The 22,593-nt window shown below is 38.3% G+C and overlaps 1 protein-coding gene across 3 annotated transcripts in view; it reads left to right on the forward strand.

Moving 5' to 3' along the window:
• Positions 1-22,593, forward strand: part of LOC150081140 (inositol hexakisphosphate kinase 3-like) — a 173,945-nt gene that overhangs the window by 75,848 nt on the left and 75,504 nt on the right. For all 3 annotated transcript variants that reach the window (XM_090381358.1, XM_090381357.1, XM_090381360.1), the window contains exons 4-5: positions 6,002-6,143; positions 21,019-21,206. In XM_090381358.1, the coding sequence (XP_090237484.1) occupies positions 6,002-6,143; positions 21,019-21,206 (330 nt within the window). The remainder of the gene's footprint in view (positions 1-6,001; positions 6,144-21,018; positions 21,207-22,593) is intronic.

Genomic DNA, 22,593 nt, shown 5'->3' on the forward strand with positions numbered 1-22,593 from the left:
TTTCAAGAAGTACATATGAAGGAAGGTTGTTCCACAAAATGGCAGTTGAATGAATAAACGAGGAAGATGAAAAGTTGGTTCTGCGAGTTTGAAGTTGGACAGTAAATGGATCGGCTGGTGGTGTACGTGTTTGGACTTTTTTCAAAGAGAGAGAGAGAGAGAGAGAGAGAGAGCAGGAATTATAGAAGCCAATTCAGAACAATAGTGCGCATGGAAGTATTTGTAGAAAAGACATGAAGCAGAAAGGAGGCTTCTGGATCAGCTAATGTATAATCTTGCTACCTCTACTCTGCCAGATAGTGACTGGGGGAAGTCTGAGAAGTGTGTATGCGGGAAGCATTGTCGAGGCCACATTATGCCAAGGATCTGAGTATATTCTTACCATGTGCATTCCATATCCAAAAATTTCATTACTTCATACAGCATACCCTACCCACTTTTTCTTACTATTGAATACACCATGAATTGTCAAACTAATACAGCAAGCTTATCTGAGAAAAGATCTAAACCTCCCAAGCACTTCCTAATTAGGGAATTCAAATTTTTAATTCAAGTAACTAGGTAGCTCCAATGTATAATTATATAGCATAATACGCTTCATGTTTCTATTAGATAGCATAGTATTCACATTTAATTAATTTAATTTATTGATCTTGTTAATTTAAAATATCATGCCCCTAACTAGAGCAGCAAAGCAACGGGCACAAAGTGGCAGGAGTGCTTTGACTCACAGGAGAACTGAGAGGGGCGATTCTCCAACGCATCACAGCTTAAAAAAATGTGCAACTTGTGAAATGTTTGCCGAACTCTCTGGAACGGAACATGATATTGCCATGGGGGATGTCTTTGTGTGTGCGTAATGTAAGGAGTGTAAGGAATTCAGGTGACAACTCAGTTGTTATGGGCCTATATGAGAGCTTGAAGGACAGGGTGGATGCCCTCGTAGGATCTAAATTGAGGGGCCCATCAAGCTCTCAGCTGCCCACATCAACGCCAGAGCTTGCACTTGGTCATCGTGCGACACAGCGGCAACCCCCAAGGCAGAATGCGCTGGTCCCACAGGAACTAGTAGTTGTTGGTGACTCTATTGTCAGGGAAACGAGGAACATGCTTTGTAAAAAGGATAGGTGGAATAGGACCAGGGTATGTCTGCCAGGGGCAAAGGTTGATGACGGTGTAGAGTGGATATCATCTTTTAAGGGCACAAAAGGTGATATAGTTGTATACATTGGCACTAATGATATTAAGAGTAGGAGACCGGCAGAATTACTGAACAAGTACAGGTCACTGTTGAAAAAAAGCCGGGAAACAAGGACTAATAGTTTAACAGTAGCCGCAGGCAGAGGTGAAGGTGATTGATGCAAAACTGCTATTAGAATAAGTAGCGACCTGGAGCGAGGGGTGTTGGGGGTTTCAGGAACGGATGGCAGTCATCGTGAAATAGGTGGGTATATAAGATGTGTTAGGGTAACTAGGAATAGGAATAGGAGCATGTATACCAATGCTCGAAGTATAGTAAATAAATTTGAAGTGTTGGTCAAGACATCAAAGGCGGATATTGTTGGGATAGCAGAGACGTGGTGTCAGGAATGCAGAACTGGAATTTGGGGAATACAATGTGTACAGAAATGATAGACAGGATAGAAAGGGAGGAGGTGTTATGCTGTTAATTAAGAAAAACATAAAATCAAAAGAAGTGCACCCAGTTGATATAGATGAACAGTGCACTGTTGAGTCAGTTTGGTGTGACATAAGCACTGCGAAAGCAAAAATAAGAGTAGGAGTGTGTTATAGGCCTAATGACTCGAATGAGTACAATGAACAGTTGTATAGAGAAATAGAGTGGGCTAGTAAATCAGAATGTCTTATAATGGGGGATTTTAATTTCCCAGATACTGACTGGAACTTGTGGGTTGGTCACTCACACACTAGTCTTTTGTGGATTTATTGGATGATTGTTTTCTGCAGCAGCATGTTCGAGAGGCAACTAGAGAGGGTAATACTCTTGTTCTGGTTATCAGCAGTGATCATTCGTGTATTAAGAATGTGCAGGTAAAGGAACCACTGGGTGGCAGTGATCACAGTGTACTGATGTGGGATTTACTTAAAGATTTAATTACCATCAGGGGTAAAGAAAACGGTTTTTGCTTCCATAAAGGTGAGTACAGTGATCTCAGACAGTTTTTAACTTCTGCACAGTGGGATCAACTGACGATGTTACCAACAGTAAATTCTAAGTGGGAAGCATTCAAGGAATTAATCGTGGATGCTACTAAAAGTTTCATACCTATTAAGAAATATTGTTCAAGGTTTAGGCCTAAATGGTTATCAAATGAACTATTGAGACTCGTAACAGAGAAGAAAAATTCATGGGATGCATATAAATTATCAAGCAACTCAGAAGCCTATGGCAGATATCAGCTAGTCTGTAATCAGGTCACAAAGGAGATTAGGCAGGCGAAGGCAGATTACGAGAAATCCTTGGCAAAAGATGCTAAGAAAAACAGCACGGATTTCTTTACTTATATAAATTCTAAAAGAATGGAGATGAATCTGATTGGTCCACTTGACATCGATGATGGTTCGACTGTTGATGATCCTGCTCAGATAGCAAACAAACTGAATGAGTATTTTGCATCTACATTCACACATGAGGAATTATTAAGGTTTGAAAATGGCAGAAGGTTATCAAATTGTAGCAAGATACTTGCTTCTTGCAAAGTTAATCACATCTGCATGCGATTCACCAAACTTAGCCAATATAATAGCTGTCTCCAACAGAGAAAATTCAAGAAACCAGCAATTCAAATCCAACCTCTCCAGGCTCAAACAAATGGACAGAATGTTCCCCAATGCATCTCTTCACCTCATAAATCATCACAACATTGATTGCAACAGGTTAATCAACTCTAAAACCTACAGGAGTCAGATCTCCGATAAAATGAAGAAAAATAATCCAACCCAGTAATTGCAACTGAAAGCCAAATGTCCTGTTCTGCAATGTTTTTAAATTCATAACTGTTCTGCAATTTTTTTAAATCATAACTAAAATTCCTAGCTTGTTAATATCTATATAAAATCTACTATGTACATGTACTTTTATATCATTCCCTTTGTCTTTTTACCTGCCCCTAGCCATGTGCTGTGATGGGCTTGCTGTATTTGCAATAAATGAATATTTATTTATTTATTAATGATTTTGTAATAACTGAGAGCAAAGTAGAGGTGAAATTGTTGAAGTTAAACATGAGAAAAGAACCTGGGGTGGATGGGATCTATCCAGTTATATTAAAGGAGGCGGCAAAGCAACTAAGCAAACCCTTAGCCATAATTATGAGAGCATCCTTGGACAGGGGAGGTCCCAACAGACTGGAGATGTACAAATGTATCCCAATTCACAAAGGGGGATCGAAGAGTGACACGAGTAATTACAGACCAGTTAGTTTAACTTCTGTTCCGGGTAAAATAATGGAGTCACTGGTTAAAGATGCATTGCAGGATCATCTAGACAAGACTGCAGCAATAATTCAGACACAGCATGGTTTTGTTAAGGGAAAGTCTTGTCTGACAAATTTGATAGGATATTATGATGTGGTTACAAAAGAACTGGATGCAAAAAATAATTTTGATATCATATATTTGGATTTCAGGAAAGCGTTTGACACTGTTGCGCATGGAAGACTATTGTACACATTGGAGCAGAATGGTATTAAGGGTGAGTTGCTACAATGGATAAAAGGATGGTTAAGTGGGAGAAGACAGAGGGTTGTAATCAATGTGTGTTGCTCTTGGGAGTAATTGTGCAGTCAGATATGAAGTTTTCTGAGCAATGCAGATAGGCTGCCAGGGCAGATCATGGGGTTTTGTCAATGATATATAGGAATTTTGCTAGCAGGGAAAAGGAGGTGATTGTCCCTCTGTATAAGGCAATGGTCAGACCATGCATTGAGTACTGCTTACAGGTGTGCAGGCCTCATTTTAGGAAGGATGTAGATTTGCTTAAACGTGTACAGAGAAGGGCAACAAGATTGGTGAGGGGCATGAAGGGATCCTCTTACCAAGAGAGGCTTAAATTCTGCAAATTGTAGTGGCTGGAGACTAGGCACCTGCATGATGATCTGATTGAGGTGTATAAGGCCTTGAATTCTGATGGGATCCTTCCACTTGTTCAGATTACGAACCTAAGGGGGCATAAATTCAAATTAAGAAAGGACAGATGTAGAATAAATGTGCGGAAATTTGGCTTTAGCCAGCGGGTGGTTAATTGCTGGAACAAACTTCCATCTGTCGTTGTAGAAGTTGATAGGTTGAATAAATTTAAGGAGGAAGTGGACAGGCATTTGGAGGGAATGGAGTGATTTTTTTTTTTTTTTTTTGGCTGATGCTGCATAAGCTCATACACTTGCTTTCTTGCATCACATGCCACTACTACTACTACATCATCAACTTTTGTTCCTGGCTGACACCCTGGTCCTGTTCCACCTAACCTTCTTGCATAGTATATTCCAAATCTCCCTGACAATAGAGTCACCAACAATAACTAGTTCCTCTGTGACCTGCGCATTCTGCCTTGGAGATTGCCTCTCTGTTGCCTGATGTACAGGAGTGCGCTCTGCCGTTGTGCTGGACAGCCGAGTTAATTAAATTAAATATAATTTAATTAACAATGAAATTTGATAAGATTAATAAATATTTTTGATTAATTGATAATACTATACTAAGCTAACAGATTCCTAATACAGTGCTACATATTATGCTATCTAGTTTTATGTTATACCTTATGCTATTAGTTCAAGATATATACATTACACTGTTTCTTATCGACTACAACATGGTGGCTAGTTCAACAATATTGGTGCCACCACTGGTGAGTCACAACTTCCAAAAATCACTACTTAAATTCAGAATAAAAGCTAACGAACGCTACTAAACCTATTTAATTCTTATATCATTTGTAGAACACGATGTTATGTTAATTAACAAAGAATATGGTAAAAATATCAAAACTACTTGTCCCTTTACAGCAGCCAAAAATCCACTGACTGTTCTCTTCTGCGATCAGAGCACTCTTCTGACTGAGGTGTTTGAGGCTTTGAATGCATTTAGAAAACTCACTAATGATGGTATTCTTCCTCCTCTTGCTCACACTAAGCAGATGAGTAGCATAAATTCCAATTGATGAAGGGTGGTTGTCAAATAGATGTGTTGAACTTTCCCTTTAGCCAATGGATGGTTGATTGCTGGAACAAACTTGCGTCTGTTATTTTAAAAGTTAATAGTTAATATCTTAATAGCTTAAATAAATTCAAGGAAGAACTAGGCATACTATTGGAGGAAATGAGTAGGTGAAATGGGAAGTATCATTGTTTTTTTTTTTTTGTTTTTTTTTGGCTGGTGCTGTATAAGCTTGCTTTCTTACCTCATTTGCCACAACTAATGCTATTGCTAGTGTGGACCAGTCTTAACTTGAGGAAAATGCATTTCTGTAGTGAACATCACTTGTGACAAGATATGGATATACTACTGCATTTTTTTGTTGAAATGCAGTAGTATATCCATATACCATCAAAGTGCTCTATATATGTTAAATTCCTATGCCTGCTGTTTTGTTTAGCAGAAACAGTTTGGACATTATAAGATGAAAAAGCTGTGCAATGAGTTATTTTTATTTTCTCTTCTAATTTGTTTAAATATTTGTTGGATTTTTTTTTTTTTTTTTTTTGCCATTGTGGCATAGGTAAGGAAACATTCCAAATTTATTCGCGATTTATAAGCTGTATGTGTGATGTGTGAAACATCTTTCACAAAACAAAGGAGTTTTCTTTGGGTTTATATGAATCTTTATATGGGTATAGAGATAATAAAATAACTGATTGTCCTGAACTCCTCCTGTTTATCTACAAAATAATGGCCTAAAGAAACTATTTCAGTTTTTACCCTGTTAATTACTATAGTTACGGATCACAAAATTCTTTTTTTTTTTTTTTTTTTTTAATTACAGGGATAATTGAGGTAAACTTCACAGAAGACAGTGATGGTTATTTAACTTTAACAGCTTTTACTCCTGAAATTTCTAAATTTCCCTTCCAGAAGAATCACTCATCAAATCAAACTAAAAATGGTGAAAATAAGACAAAATACAGGTATGTTTATGTCTAATAAATCTAGGGGGAATACCTTATCATAAAATTATTACAAATTATATATGTTACATTCAAGTGAAAATAGTCTTATAAACAGTGTTTTCTCTGGGATAAGAATATTTTGGAATCAGAAAGAATGGTCTTAAAGCTTGCCCAGGCAGGCTTCTTAGCAATTTAAAATTAGCTTGAACCAATTAATACCAGGTTGTGTTTGTGCTTATTTTGTTGCATATGCTACTATAATATGGAAAGAAGCAGTGGCACTGATGTGCATTAAGAAAAAATTTTCACTTAATCAAGAATATTTTCTCATACAGAAATGGGAGAATTCAGTAAATATAAAAGAAATTGACAGCTTTTTTTCTTTCAATTTTATTAAATACTAAAATTATATAGTTAGAGAAGTTCTAGCTTTTTGCTGCACCAACTAAATAAAAAAATAATAATAATAAACATAATTAAGCAAAAACGATGATAAAAACCTTTGTAGGTATTCCACTGTCTGCACAGCTGCTGATCCAACCAACCACCTTTCCCAAACTCTCAGAAAAAACTACCCACAGTGGTAACTCGTTGATTTACAGTAATTTACAAATCTTTCATTAAAAGAAAACTTTCTACAGCCCAGCCTGCTGTACTTTCCTCTCATAACTAAATTTTGTCTCCTATAGTCTCTCTCTCTCTCTCTCTCTCTCTCTCTCTCTCTCTCTCTCTCTCTCTCTCTCTCTCTCTCTCTCTCTCTCTCTCTCTCTTTTGCTGATTTTGTCAAACACTCGCCCATCTTTTGATCTTTTCAAGAAACTCTGTGTTTCTTTAGGTGTTTTCTCCTTACTTGGACACTGTACTAAATTTTGGTCTCACCAGTGCCTTATACAGTGGGATTATCACTTTCCTATCTCTACAAGTAAGTATTTTATAAATCATCATTAGGACACCATGAGTCTTCTTTGCTGCCTATCTACACTGCATAGAAGACTTCATGTCATCCAACCCCTCAAATCTCTGTCTTCCTCTGCTGTCTTTAACTCAACTCCTCCTAATGTACAAATTCGGCCCTGGAAAGACTGTGCAAGGCTCAAGAGGGTAGAGTTTTTTTCAGCCTGGTCTGTACCTGTTAATAGGAGAGACTGCTTCTACAGGGATGGGATACACTTAAATAGAAAGGGTGCAAGAATGTTTGCTGATGCTATCGAGGCAGTGTTAGGTGGGTCGGAAAACTGCTAGATTGGGGGGATACAAGGACTAATAGATTAACAGTAGCCACTGGCAGAGGAGAAAGTGATTCTTGCACTGCTTCTATTGGAATGAGCAGCAGCCTGGAAAATAAGATGCAGGATATTTCATTGGGATACAAGTAAACACATGGGTTGTGTTAGAGTAGCTAAGAAAAAGAACAGGTGCATGTATACTTGCGTGTACACCAATGCTAGGAGTTTAGTAAATAAATTTGATGAATTTCAGGTATTGCTCAAAACATCAAAGGCAGATATTGTTGGGATTTCAGAGACATGGTGTCACACAGATATAAGGAATGCAGAACTGGAATTTGGGGAGTACAATGTCTACAGAAAGGATAGACAGGATAGGAAGGGAGGAGGGGATATGCTATTAGTTAAGAAATACATAAAATCCAAGGAAGTGAAGCCAGTCGACATCGCTGGACAGTGCAGTGTTGAATCAGTTTGGAGTGACATAAGCATTGGGAGATCAAAATTGAGAGTAGGAGTGTGCTATAGACCTAACGACTCTGATGAGTATAATAAGAAATTGTACAGGGAAATAGAGTGGGCCAGTAAATCAGAGAGTCTTATAATGAGGGATTTTAATTTCCCAGATATTGACTGGAATTTAGGGGCTGGTCACTCACACACTAGCAAGGCTTTTGTGGATTTATTGGATGATTGTTTTCTACATCAGCATGTTCTCGAGGCAACTAGAGGGAGTTATACTCTTGATTTGATTATCAGTAGTGATTCTTCATGCATTAAGAATCTGCAGATAAATGAACCACTAGGTGGCAGTGATCACAGTGTGCTGAAATGGGATTTACTGAAAGAGGTAACTACCATTAGGGGTAAAGGGAAGGGTTATTGCTTTCGTAAAGGCGACTACGATGGACTGAGACAGTATTTAAATTCTATACAGTGGGACCAACTGATGATGTTACCAACAGCAAATTCAAAATGGGAAGCATTCAAAGAACTTATCTTGGAAGCTACTAGGCTTTACATACCAACTAAGAAATATTGTTCAAGGTTTAGGCCTAAATGGATGTAAGATGAACTGATGAGGCATATGGCAGAGAAGAAACATGCATGGGATACATACAAATTAACACGTGACACAGAAGCCTATGATAGATACAAGTTGATCTGTAACCAAGTTACAAAGGAAGTTAGGCAGGCGAAGACAGATTACGGGATATCTTTGGCAAGGGATGCGAAGAAAAACAGCAAAGAGTTCTTTACTTATGTAAACTCTAGAAGGAAGGGGATGAATCAGATTGGTCCACTCGATATCGATGGGTCAACTGTTGATGATCCTGCTCACGTAGCTAACAAACTAAATGACTATTTTGCATCGACATTCACACATGAGGAGTTATTCAGCGAGGGGAATGCCAGAGGTGTATTCAACTCTGGCAGTAAGCTAGACAATCTTGTAATCTCTGAGAGTAAAGTGGAGGAGAAATTGTTGAAGATAAACACAAGGAAGGCACCTGGGGTGGATGGGATCTATCCAGTTATATTAAAGGAGGCAGCAAACCCTTAGCCATAATTATGAGAGCTTCCGTGGACTCAGGGGAGGTACTCATGGACTGGAGATGTGCAAATGTGACCCCAATTCACAAAAGAGGATCAAAGGCTGACACAAGTAATTATAGACCTGTGAGTTTAATTTCTGTTCCCGGAAAATTAATGGAGGCACTGGTTAAAGAAGCACTGCAGGATCATCTAGACAAGACTTCAGTTATAGCTCGGACACAGCATGGTTTTGTTAAGGGGAAGTCTTGCCTGACCAATTTGATTGGATACTATGATGCAGTCACAAAAGAACTGGATGCAGGGAATAACTTTGTTATTATATACTTGGATCTTAGAATGGCTTTTGATATTTTTGCACATAGAAGACTGCTGCACAAATTGGAGCAGTGTGGCATTGGAGGCAAATTGCTGCTATGGATAAAGGGGTGGTGAGGGGGAGAAGACAGAGAGTGGTAATCAATGGACACTGTTCATCGTGGACTAATGTTATTAGTGGAGTCCCTCAGGGTTCAGTATTGGGTCCCTTATTGTTTTCTGTATTCATAAATGATATTGATGATGGTATATCAAGCTTAATGTCCAAGTTTGCAGACGATACGAAGGTTGGCAGGGTTGTCAAGGACACTACTGACACTATGCTGCTGCAACAGGATCTGGAAAGGTTGAGCAGATGGGTTGAGAGGTGGCAAATGAAGTTTAACATTGACAAATGTAAAGTACTACATATGGGAAACAGCAACCCCAGAGCAACGTATCAACTCTGTGGTACTACACTGACAGTGGTAGAGAATGAAAAGGACCTGGTGGTGGGTTGTGCAGGCAGATATGAAGTTCTCTGAGCAGTGCAGACGGGCTGCAAGAGTAGCTCATGGTGTATTGTCAATGATATATAGGAATTTTTCTAGCAGGGTTAAGGAGGTGATTATTCCCTTGTATAAAGCAATGGTCAGACCTCACCTAGAGTACTGTATACAGGTCTGGAGGCCTCATTTCAAGAAGGATGTAGAGCTGCTGGAACGAGTACAGAGAAGGGCAATAAGAGTAGTGAATGGAACAAAGGGGTGCTCTTATGAAGAAAGTTTTAAGTTTTGCAAATTACAGTGTCTGGAGACTAGGCACCAGCGATGTGATCTGATAGGCGTGTATAAAGCCTTGAATGGTTTGAGCATGCTCAATGCTGATGGGATTCTCTCTCTCTTGCTCAGAAAAATCACCTGAGAGGGCATAAATTCAAATTGAGGAAAGACATGTAGGATAGACGTGCGGAAATTTGCCTTTAGCCAGCGGGTGGTTGGTTGGTGGAACAGACTTCCATCCCTTGTCGTGGAAGTTGATAGCCTAAATAAGTTTAAGCCACAGCTGGACAGGTATTTCGAATGAACAGAGGGGTGAAGTGGAAGTGGTTTTTTATTTATTTATTTATTTATTTATTTATGTTATTTTATTTTATTTTATTTTTTTGGCTGATGCTGCATAAGCTTGCTTTCTTGCATCAAATGCCTCTACTAATGCCAATATCCAATTTACCCAGTATCATTTAAGAAAATCAAAAACAACAATGAGCTCAGCACTGATCCTTGAGAGATCCCACTTTTAACATGCCAAATCCGAAGAGTAACCATCAATCACAACCCTCTTCTGCCTGTCCTATAGCAGTCTTGCAGATCTTATCTTGATATCAACATGCTCCAGTTTATATTGGTTACTGTGACTTGTTGCTGACATTCTTTCAAGTATGAGTGACAACCAGAGCTTGATCTAAAACACTCATGGAAAACCAAAGTTCCACTGAGCCAAATAGACTGAATTTTAGCAAAGTCCAGTCATTCTGCAACAACCCAAATTCTCTGTTCTTTGTATGCATTTGAGGATTGGAGAGGATTGTGTTCTCATAGAACATGCCAAATCCTTACAGTAAGCAAAGTAGAAGTATGTGCCAGATGAAAAAAATAATCTACCAGTTATCTAGTATAGCCTTGTAATACAAAAGAGATTTCTCTTGTAATGTGGATGCCACACCTCTACCACTTATTGGAGTTCTGAAGTGGTGAAACCCATGTTTAGTTACCAGATCAAAATTTCGACAACACTTATCTCTTCCATCACGCAAGAGATAAGTGTGTTGCAAAAAAATGTGTTTTGAGGTTATGATGGCATCATGGCAAGATCCAATATTCTTTATATTTCAAAAGTACAGCTCTAAAACAGTTTTCACAGACCAGTCACTGCAGTCTACTGGACGGAGCCTATTAAGGAGGTATTATCTAGATCAGCTAATGTATAATCTCGCAGCCTCTACTCTGCCATCTAGTCACTGGGGGGGGAGAGAGAGAGAGAGTGCAAGTAATAATATGTGTATGCCAAAGGCATTGAATGCATCATGAATAGTCAAACTTATAGAAAATCTTATCTTAGAAACAAATTCCTAATCTTCCATATAATATTCTTTTTCGCTTCTCAAAAGCTTTTTTTTTACCCATTGTTATTGTTATTCTTATTTCTCTGCTACTTTTTTTTTTTTTTTTTTTGCTTCTTCCTCATTAGGATTGCCAAATAAAGCAAGCAAGGTTATAGCAAGCAAAGAAAACAAGCTTATATAGCATCAGCCAAAAAAAAAGCAGTTAACCCATCTGTACCCTCCAAGAATTTGTATAGTTCCCTTGATTTGTCTAGTTTCAACAATCAACCAATTCCCCTGGCTGAAGGCAAACTTCCACACACACCCATCCTGCTGTTTGTTTGTTTGTTATTTGGTTTTTAGGAGCATTAGCAACTAAGGCCATATTGCTCTGGGATATGCGGTGGTCATTCTCTGACCTTTCCGATCCTCCGTATTTGGGGCTCGAACCCCGGTCTAGTCAAAAAGCATGCTACGCACTGCTGCTCCTTCCCACCTGGCTATGGAGGCACCACCTATCCTGCAACCATCCTTCATAAACTTGAATTTATGCCCCCTTAATTTCATTCATTAGTGTTTACCCATGTGAATCTTTTTAAGAATCATTCAGCTTTTCATGAAACTAATTAAATTAATTTTAAACTATTTTATACCTTTCCGGCAAATTTAATATTAGTTGTATGATGCAGGGAAACCCTGAGATTTTGTTGCACCATCCAAAAAAATGAAATAACATAAAATAATAATACATAATAATAACAATAATAAACCACCTTGCATGGGTATCTGTCTAGCTGAACTCTGAATTTACCCAAACCATCAGCTTCACCCACCTTATTCCAATAATTAACAACTCACTGACTAAAAGAAAACATCCTGCAATCCACACTAAACCCCCCCCCTCTCTCTCTCTCTCTCTCTCACCATAATTTGAGATCATTGGAGGTGTTGACCAGCCCTAAATGTTTTGTGGAGTGAAGAATCTGGAATATTTCACAAATAAAACACTTACCTCTGGCTGAGATTATCCATGACAGCAAATGAAAAAGTCTAACAAGCAAATGTTCCAATCACTGACAGGTTTTGAACCCAGACCTTTTCAGAATGGTAAAAGTGCAAAACCACTATACTCTTATATAGTACTTTTCACTATTAGCCAGCTAGTTAATCATAATTTGTATAATTAATATTCATCACTGCTCATCTTGAAGGATTGAACATCTTGAACCATAGAGAAACTACTGGCTGTATAATCCCCCATCCACCTTCCCCCCCCAACTTGGAAAAAACATTACTTCAGGAGTATCAGAAACAAGTGCATCAGGGCCCTAAATTTGCAGTTTCTCAGGTTTACGTTGTGAACCTAGTCAACTAACCAATTCCCTTCCCCACACACACATACATGACATCCCTCCCTACTATTCTAGTCTGGAGATGAAATTAAGGACAGTCCAAAGCTGAAACAAATTGCCTTCACTTATCCTCTTTCCCAGAAGCCAGGAATTCTATCTTTAAGCCTATATATTAGTAGAAAACTTATAAAAGTCACTGTCGTAGTAGTTGGGAGTCCACATAGGAGAACACATCAGAAATATTGGGATGGGGAAACTTTCAGGGGATAGTGACATGGCCCTTCATGCCATTTACAAGAACCATATTGCTGACCATGGGTATCCCACCATCCTATTTGTTGAATCCAACAACTATAGAAGAGAATTTTTGAAAGCTGTCTCCATTCAAACAGAAACTGTTGTTGGGGGAGTCAATGTCTCTCAAAACCATATAAAACCCTCATTCTCAGGAAATCCACCTAATATTACTAACGAACTCAATAGAGTTATCCCATACATTTTGGGAATGATACTGCCCACTCATGAATAGTCAGCTTTTATTCTCCTTTGGGGCCCAGGTGCCAAGCGTTTCTGTGGCCAAGTGATCTGCGACTTCGTAGAGTGATTTTCCTAGAGCGACCAAATTTTTTCTTGTTTTACTTTGTTTTATAAGTCCTTTTAATTAGTTAATTAGTTCTACTTTTTAAAAGTATACATATAAAGAGAGCCAGAAAAAGGAAAGTACCTTTTTTTTTACTTTTTCTTAGTTTACTAACCGTACTAACTCCTACGCTTGGCCACAAGCGGCACTGCTCCTGCCTCCCCAGAGCCATTAACCTGGGTGTAAAAGCTAATCCTCCAGGGCAAAAAGGAATTGACATGGATAAAGAAAACTATCCAGCATTAGAGCCTTCGAGCTCAAATACCAAAGATCGGTACAATTCTGATCAAGGTAATGCGCAAAGTAAGTGCTTAAAAAAAGACAATGATCAAACAGAGTATCCACCCTTTCTTATAATCCATTCATTATCTAGTTAACCAGTGAGTAAACTCTCCCTGTTTATGATACAGAGATTTCTAGAAAATGCTGCCGGATCACTTAAAATGGTCAAAAAGTTACAGTCGGGGGGATTTACTAGTTGAAACGGCACAGCCTAAACATTCAGAACTGTTGTTAAAGCTTACAACCTTTGGGGGAATTCATGTTAAAATGGCGCCTCCGTAGCTGGGTGGGCAGGAGCAGCAGTGCATACACACGCTTCTTGATTAGACCGGGGTTCAAGCCCGTGACCACCAAATACGGAGGATGCGGAAAGGTCAGGGAATGACCACCGCATATCCCGGAGCAATATGGCCTTAGTTGCTAATGCTCCTAAAAACCAAATAACAAACAACAAACATGTTAAAATCTCACCCCACGCAACCCTAAATAGTTCCAAAGTTGTTATCTCTGAATGGGATCTATTGAATGTAACAGAAGAGGAACTTGTGCAAGAAATGAGAGATCAAAAGATCGTTCAAGCTAAGAGAATTCTGACTCAATAGGGATGGCAATCTCATTTCAACCCGTAGTATAATACTCACTTTCAATACGTCAAACTTACCAAATACTGTTAAAGCTGGTTATCTAAATTGTCATATCCGCCCCTATATTCCAAATCCAATATGCTGTTATAAGTGCCAAAAATTAGGACACGCTCAGACAACATGTCGAGGAAACAATGTATGCCCAAAATGTGGTTCCCAAGAACACGCTTGAACAGATTGTACTGCAGCATCTCCAGTTTGCCCAAATTGCAAAGGAGATTATCCTGCATATTCAAAAAACTGTGATTTATGGAAACTTGGAAAAACAATGCAGAGATATAAAGTCGAACCAAAGGTGACTTGTCAAGAAGCCAGATGACAAATAGTGAAAGATAATCTAGCATGTACATATGCTAATGTTATAAAGAAATGTCGCTTGGTTGCGACTCAAACCAGTGACTCAATTCCACCTGACAGATCACTTGCTGAATGGGCTAGAGCTATGCTTTCAGTTCCTCAGCTGTCTGAAGCAAAACAATAAAGATCAAACATGTAATACTCCCATTTCCATCCCCTCTACTAATGACATCGTCCCAAAGTGAGACCAGGGCGGGAAAAGCTGAATCCTCTGCAAAGAACCAAACAAATACTGCATTAATGGGCATACATTACACAACACAAAAAGAACCTATATTAGAAATTTATGTTGAAGAAGACATGAACACTGGACATCCTTCCTTTCCCAAAAAAGTTCGCCATAAGCCTACTGCCTCTAAAAAGCAACCGGGTCATCCTACCACTAAAACTTAATAATGCAGTGTTTGTTACAATGGAATTGTCAAGGAGTACTTACTAATATAGATAAACTTTAGGACCTAATCCGAAATTTCAATCCAGCGGGCATTTGTTTACAGGAAACATATTTAACTCCACAAGTACCCCCTCAATAAAGAAATATACTTTGTACAGGCGTGACAGGAATGCAGCAACTGCAGCCCGTGGAGGTGTAGCGGTGTTAGTATCCGTTACTAATCCGTCTAGGCAAATCCCCTTAAAAACTAATTTAGAAGTTGTTGCTGTTAGAATAGAACTTGGAATAATTTTATCTCTTGTTTCTATTTATCTTCCACTGAACCAAACATATATACTCAGAGACTTTGATGAGCTCCTTGCCCAGATACCATCTCCTATATGTTTGATATAGGAGATGGTATCTTTTATCCATATGAAGACTTCCCCACCCACTATGGGGAAGTCTTCATATGGATAAAAGAGTGCAGCTAATAGAAACATTACTGTACACACACAATCGAACTCTGCTGAACACCGGTGCACATACTCATGTGCATTTTTCCATAGGAAACACTTCTGCCATAGATCTAACTATCTGCTCCTCTGCTCTGTGCCCAGTATTAGACAGTATTGGATAATTCCCACAACAGCTATCATCTTCCAATTACTTGTAAATTCCAAACTACCTCTCCCTATCCAGAAACTTGCCGATGCTGGAAATTTACAAAGGCAAACTAGATAAAATTTTTTTTAAGTGCAGTTTTAGATAAAAATTTCATTCAGAACCAGGCAATAGATGAAACTAATGACCATATCACTAAACAGATACTGCAGCAGCTGATATAGCTATTCATCCACGACTCATCAGCGACTCATCCACGCAGGTGCAAAAACTACTTCTTCAAACAGGCCTATGGGGCTGGGAAATTCCATACTGCAATAATTACACTCAAACACCAGCCAAGCGATTAAAAATTTTACTATAAAATAAAATACAAAAATAAAATATAATAAAATACTATGATACAAATATCGGCATTGCGGGAGTGTCAGACCCGCTGTGTGCAACTTCCGGGACGGAGGTTGTACACAGTGGTGTCCCAAGTCAAGGATCCTGTAACCCAAGACTGTACTAGTAGTGTGGTCTACGAGATCAAGTGCCCGGATTGTGAGGAGTGTTATGTGGGGGAGACGGGGTGGCGTTTAAAAGACCGTCCTGGGGGAGCACATGACCACTATTAAGACTGCAAACTATGCGAGGTCTGCTGTGGTAGAGCATTTCTGGGAGAAGCAACATCGGATCTCCCTTGAAGACTTTAACTCCACAAGTACCCCCTCAATAAAGAAATATATAAGAAAAATACGCGGTCATTACTGACAGTGCCCATGGATTTTGGGAATGCAAGTGGCTTGAGAGCTTGCGAATCGGTTCATCCAGTCATAATACTATTGACAGGGACAGGGGGTATGCGTTTACACCCCCTGTTCGAGCCACTTCCGTTTCCGATGCGCATGTGGGGAATGCCAACCATGTACCTGGTGAATCACGTGTTTGAGTGCCATTGGCCTGCTACTTAAGGATGTGTCACTGCAGTAATAGTACACTGTTGAAGAAGGAGACAGCAGTCTCTGAAAGCTTTGGTATTTCAGTAAATTTTAACGATTTTAGCATTGCTTTTAATTGTTTCATCGTAACTTATTTTATTTTATTGTAATAGTTTGGTCTCCCGATATTTGTATCATAGTATTTTATTATATTTTATTTTTGTATTTATTTCATTTTATAGTAAAATTTTTAATCGCTTGGCTGGTGTTTAGGTGTAATTATTGCAGCAAAAACTACTGGTGGAATGATGAATGTAATAGGACAAAAAAAGAAAAGAATAAAGCTTGGAATATTTTCCACAAGCATCCCACTACTATTAATCTTATAAATTACAAGAAACTTAAAGCTAATGCACGACAAATAAGAAGAAAAGCCAAAAAAGGTTCCTGGATACAGTTTGCTTCCACTATCACAAAGAATACCGATACTAGATTAATCTGGAGGAAAATCCAACATCTTAATGGCAAATATCCATTGTCATCCTCTCCTATATTGATATGTAATGGACAAGAACTGTCTTCCCTTTGCTATGACATTTGCTATGTCTTTCCCCAAAGACATAGCAGTCTTTGCGGAAGCTTTTGCCAAAATTTCAGCAGCAAACTCACATGATGCTCCAACGAACTAAAAAGGCAGCAGAAACGCAGAAGTTAAATTTCAACACTGGTCCCTGCCTTCCATGTAATCAGCCTTTTACAATATCTGAGTTAAAAGAATCTCTTAATAAGAGCATCCAATAGTGCAGCTGGCCCTGATGGTATATTTTATATTATGTTAAAACACTTGAATGATACTGCTTTACAAACTCTACTAATATTTTTTAACAGAATTTTTCAGGAACATGTTTATCCTTACTCTTGGAGACATTCATTTGTATTAGCCATCCCTAAACCAGGAAAAGACCTCTCTAATCCAGTTAATTATCGTCCAATTTCTTTAACTAGTTGTTTGGGGAAAATACTGGAGAAAATGATTCTCAAGTGCCTCACCTGGTTTCTAGAGTCACATAACATCTTTCATAAAAATCAGTATGGCTTTCGACAAAATAGATCTGCATTAGATATGATGACCAAAGTAGAAGTAAACATCAGAAATGCTTTTGTCAGAAATGACCACCTAGTTATGGTAAGTCTGGATTTAGAAAAGGCCTTTGATACAACATTGCATTTCGGTATTTTACGAGATCTTCACACCTTTGGATTACGAGGCAGGCTTCCTTTGCTTATTCAGAGCTTTCTCCAGGGCAAAACCTTTCAGGTTCTTTATCTAAATGTTCTTTCTACAATCCATATACAGGAGGGGGGGGGGTATTAGGACTCAAAATAGATCCTCAGGGATCTATTTTTGAGTCCTACTCTATTTTTAGTAAGAATAAACAATATTATCCATGATATTCCAAGCACACTAGAATTATATCATTATGCAGATGACCTCATGATCTCGTGCCAAGGAAAAAATATGAATTCTATTGAGAGACAGCTTCAGATCTCGATTAACAAAATGGCTACCACTCACAATGGCTACCACTTATCCACACAAAAATCCAAATGTATTAATTTCTGTAACAAACATAAGATCCATCCTGAGCCTGAATTACAAATTAAAAAACTCACCATCCCTCTAGCCAATAGTATCAGATTTCTTGGCCTAATACTTGACAATAAATTAAACTTCTTACAACACATCACATACCTGAGAACCATTTACTTGAAAAAATTAAATATCCTCAGAGTACTATCTTCATCCAATCCACGTGGGGTGCTGACCAATACACTCTGCTTCGGCTATATTGGGTATTAATCCAGTCTCACTTGGATTACAGAGCTCCAGTCTATGACTCTGCCGGGAAAAGTGCGCTAATTCAGCTAGACACTATCCATCACAGTGCTCTTAGAACTGCTTTAGGAGCATTCAGAACATCCCCTGTATAGAGTCTATATGTAGAGGCACACGAACCTCCACTCCATCTTTGGAGGAAAATGTTACTACTCAACTATGCAAGAAAAATATGGAGCCTTCCCTTTCATCCTATCTGGCCATACTTATTTGAACCCCAATTATCAAACCACCTTTTATCACAACAAACCTAATGAAAACAAGCCAATTGGAATAAGGCTACTACAGTTAATAGAATGCTGGAACTTATATATAGATATCTTTCAGGACACAAACACTTATGAACCCCCATGGTCTACTTATATACCAGTCTGTGATCTCTCTTTCCAACAATGGGGTAAAAAACAGGCAGCAGATCCCACCATCAGGAAACTCCATGCTACTCATGTAGCTAAAAATTCTCAGTATTTTCATATATGTGCCGATGGCTCAAAAACAAGTATGACAGTAGGTGCAGCAGCAGTTTACACTATCTTTTCTAGTTCTGTGTCCCTTCCGAAGAAATGCAGTGTCTATACTGCCGAACTTTTTGCTATAAAGATAGCTCTAGATCACGTAACTGATCTGTCCCGTAAGCAAACAATGATCTATTCTGACTCTTTGAGTGCAATAACAGCATTAAAAAATTCATCCAAGCCAATCCACCCCATATTGAAGCAAATCAGATCGCAGATAATTGTGTTACATGCTGCTAACCAATCAGTCACTTTCTGTTGGATACCAGATCATGTAGGCATCAAAGGAAATGATCATGTAGATCAAGCCACTAAACATCCGACCATTGCGTGCTCTCCTAACTACGAAGTGCTGTATACAGACTATAAATCGGTCATTAAAAACATCTGTGAAGAACAATGTTGCAGATCTGGCAGGCTCAGGATGGTAATAAGCTGTTGCAATTCAAATGGGAACCTCAGTTGTGGGCATCAAGCATGAGATCAAATAGGCAAGAAGAGGTGATCCTGGCTAGGATGCTTATTGAGCACACGCATCTAACCCATATTTATCTGCTCGTGGGGGAAGATCCGCCTATTTTTACATATTGTCAGACTGCACTTACAGTGAAGCATATCCTACTAAATTGTAACCAATACGTTAATGCTCGAAACAGTGCTTTAACATCGCTTTCATATCTGCAAGACCTTTAACATTATCTCATCTGATTGGAGACAATGCAAATCTAGCCGAATTTTTTGCATTCTTGAAGCAGATACGATTATTAAACAGATTTTAACATTTCAACTGCAGTAGTAAATAGAATCAGGCACAATATGGCCTTAGCAGCCCTGGTGCCATTAAACAACAACAACAATTCTGCTTTGGTTCTTGTTTCCCATACTTCCAAGGACTACAAACTTTTGTTACTGCAGATCTCCCTGTACAGTCTGTATCAGCCAGTAATCTGTTTCTTTTTGGCAGTTACATCTTTTATTAAAAATTTTGATTATCTATAATATAATTAGTCCTGTAGTTATTGTCCTTTGAAGAGTGGGCCCTACATGAATAGACCAATAGGTATAGTTCGAATAAAACTGCTTTCTCTACTAGCTCAATGAAGTGTTATTTTATCATCATTTTACAGTGTATTCACAATTTAACATATTGTTGTAAGCTCAGTTGAACATTTTGTTATTTGTACATTCAATATTTATTTATTTTCTATGTTTCTTTTCATGCAGAAAAGTGTTTTTCTTTCATAGCTATAATACTGCATGTTTAATAATATACCTTGCTAAATTGTTTGAGAATGAAAAGGACCTGGGAGTAATTGTGCAGGAGATGGAAGTTTTCTGAGCAGTGCAGACAAGCTGCAAGAGATCACACCATAAGCAATCTAGCGTATGGTGTGATCAATGATATACAGTAATTTTGCTAGCAGGGATAAAGAGGTGGTTGTCCCCTTGTCTAAGGCAATGATCAGGCCACACCTCGAGTACTGTATACAGGTCTGGAGGCCTCATTTTAGGAAGGATGTAGAGCTGCTGAAATGAGTACAAAGAAGGACAACAGGATTGGTGAGTGGAACGAAGGGCTGCTGTTACCAAGAAAGGCTTAAGTTCTGCAGATTGCAGCTTCTGGAGACTAGGCACCTGTGAGGTGATCTAATTGAGGTTATAAGGCCTTGAATGAATTGAGCAAGCTCAATGCTAATGAGATTCTTCCTCTTGCTCAGATTACTCACCTGAGTGGGCATAAATTGAAATTGGGGAAAAACAATTATAGAATAGATGTGCGGAAATTTGCCTTTAGCCAGCAGGTGGTTGATAGTTGGAACAAACTTCCACGTGTTGTAGTGGGGGTCAACAACTTAAACAAGTTCCAGACAGAACTAGACAATCATTTGGAATGAATGGATGGTGAAATGGGAAGGTTTTTTTGCTTTCTTGCATCACATCCCTCTACTAATGTTAATGTTAAATATACATCACAAATCATTATTCCTTTTGAGGAATTTTGAGAAATAAAATGAAATTGCGCAAAAATATAAAAGCTTAGTAATAATTTATTTTTTGTTATTTATTATACACCTGTTTACTTCAAAACTCACTTCCTTTTTCAGAATCCATCTTCAGCAGTCAGGAAACATTAAAATTGAAAGTTCTCCTGGATTTGCCATTCAGCTCTTCGAAGAGGGTGAACAAGGAAAAGAGTGCATTGAAAGTTCACTGAATCCATGGGTATTGCATTGTCATCAAGAACAATTAAGTAAGATGAGAGCTGCACCATCATCCACTGTTTTTTCACATAGTAAGTAAATAGTTATTTTTTTAGGTACATTTTATAAGCATCTTTTTGCATTGATGTGTCTGCCTTTACACGAGAGTACTGTTCAAGTGAATTAATTTTTATGAAACTTGTTTATAAAATATTTTCAATAATCATTCCAAGTATGGTTAGTATTGATTTCAAAATTGAAGGAAAGTGCAAGGAAGCAAAGATTACAAGTGTGTTAATTATAGTATCTGGCTATATTTGTGAGTCCAATGATCAAATTTCAGTGAAGTCCAGTCATTACACGACAACCAAAAACAGTCCACCAGACTGATCCTATATCCCTGCTTCAAGGTGTGAATCAAAGTAAGCAGGGTCAAGGTGTAGCATCCATATCACACAAAGGAAAGCCACCTTGAAATAAGGCACATGACCTCTATCATCTGGTGCAAAATTGCAACACCACCATCCCTTTACTAATTAGAGGCTGCAAGTGATAAAAGCCATGTTTATATTTCTCTGCAGGTTAAACATTTGTGCACATTAAACTTTGTTTAGTATGCATAGCAACATTTAGTCTACAGACTAAACTTTATGTTTAGTCTGCAGAGCAACCCCCATCTCTTCCATCAGGTAGTATTAGAGTGATGGCTATCAAGGTTATGATGGGCACCATGGCAAGATTCAATATTCCTTGGAATATCAAATCTTGAGACTGGAGGGAAGTCTGAGTAGAGTATATACAGGGGATTGGGGCATTATTGAAGGCCACATTATGTGAAGAAGCTATATACAGTGGAACTTCTCTATTACGAACTTCTATTTAACGAATTTCTCTATATTACGAATTTTTTCGCAAAACATTGCACCTCGAAATGAAATTACATGCAAAATTAACCCCATATAGTGAAGTGTTAGTCTCTCTATAACGAATTTTTAAAAAAAATTAGTAAAAGCATTTTTTGAAGATTTTCAAGCATTTACTGCTAAACAGCCACTCAAATATACATCCTCCTTCCCTCCAAAATTGCGCATTAGCATCTGGAATTAATCATACATTTAGTGAATACTTGTGGCCATTGATTCCCGTAGGAGGGTCTATGTTTCATTTTTGTTACAGTTATTAAACCAAATGGGTTTTCTTAAAAGTGGTCGTAAACTTTACAATAAATAGGGTAGATTTGTAAATTGATGTTGGCTCAGGGGAAAACAAAATTTGCTGCGGCGGCAATACATAGAATGCTACCATGGTCGGTTTTTAGTAACACCTACTGAGTGTCATTCGCTTCTCACTTCAACTGTACCACGTGACCTTCCTGTCAATCATTATGTGATATGTCCATTCTCATCTAACTGGACTCCCAGTAGATGGTTTTCGTGAATTTTTTTTTTTTTTTTAATTTCGTTTGTCATCAATCACATA

This window comes from Mastigoproctus giganteus, chromosome 9 (assembly GCF_048544385.1).
Source record: "Mastigoproctus giganteus isolate SK-2022 chromosome 9, ASM4854438v1, whole genome shotgun sequence".
Lineage (NCBI taxonomy): Eukaryota > Metazoa > Arthropoda > Arachnida > Uropygi > Thelyphonidae > Mastigoproctus > Mastigoproctus giganteus.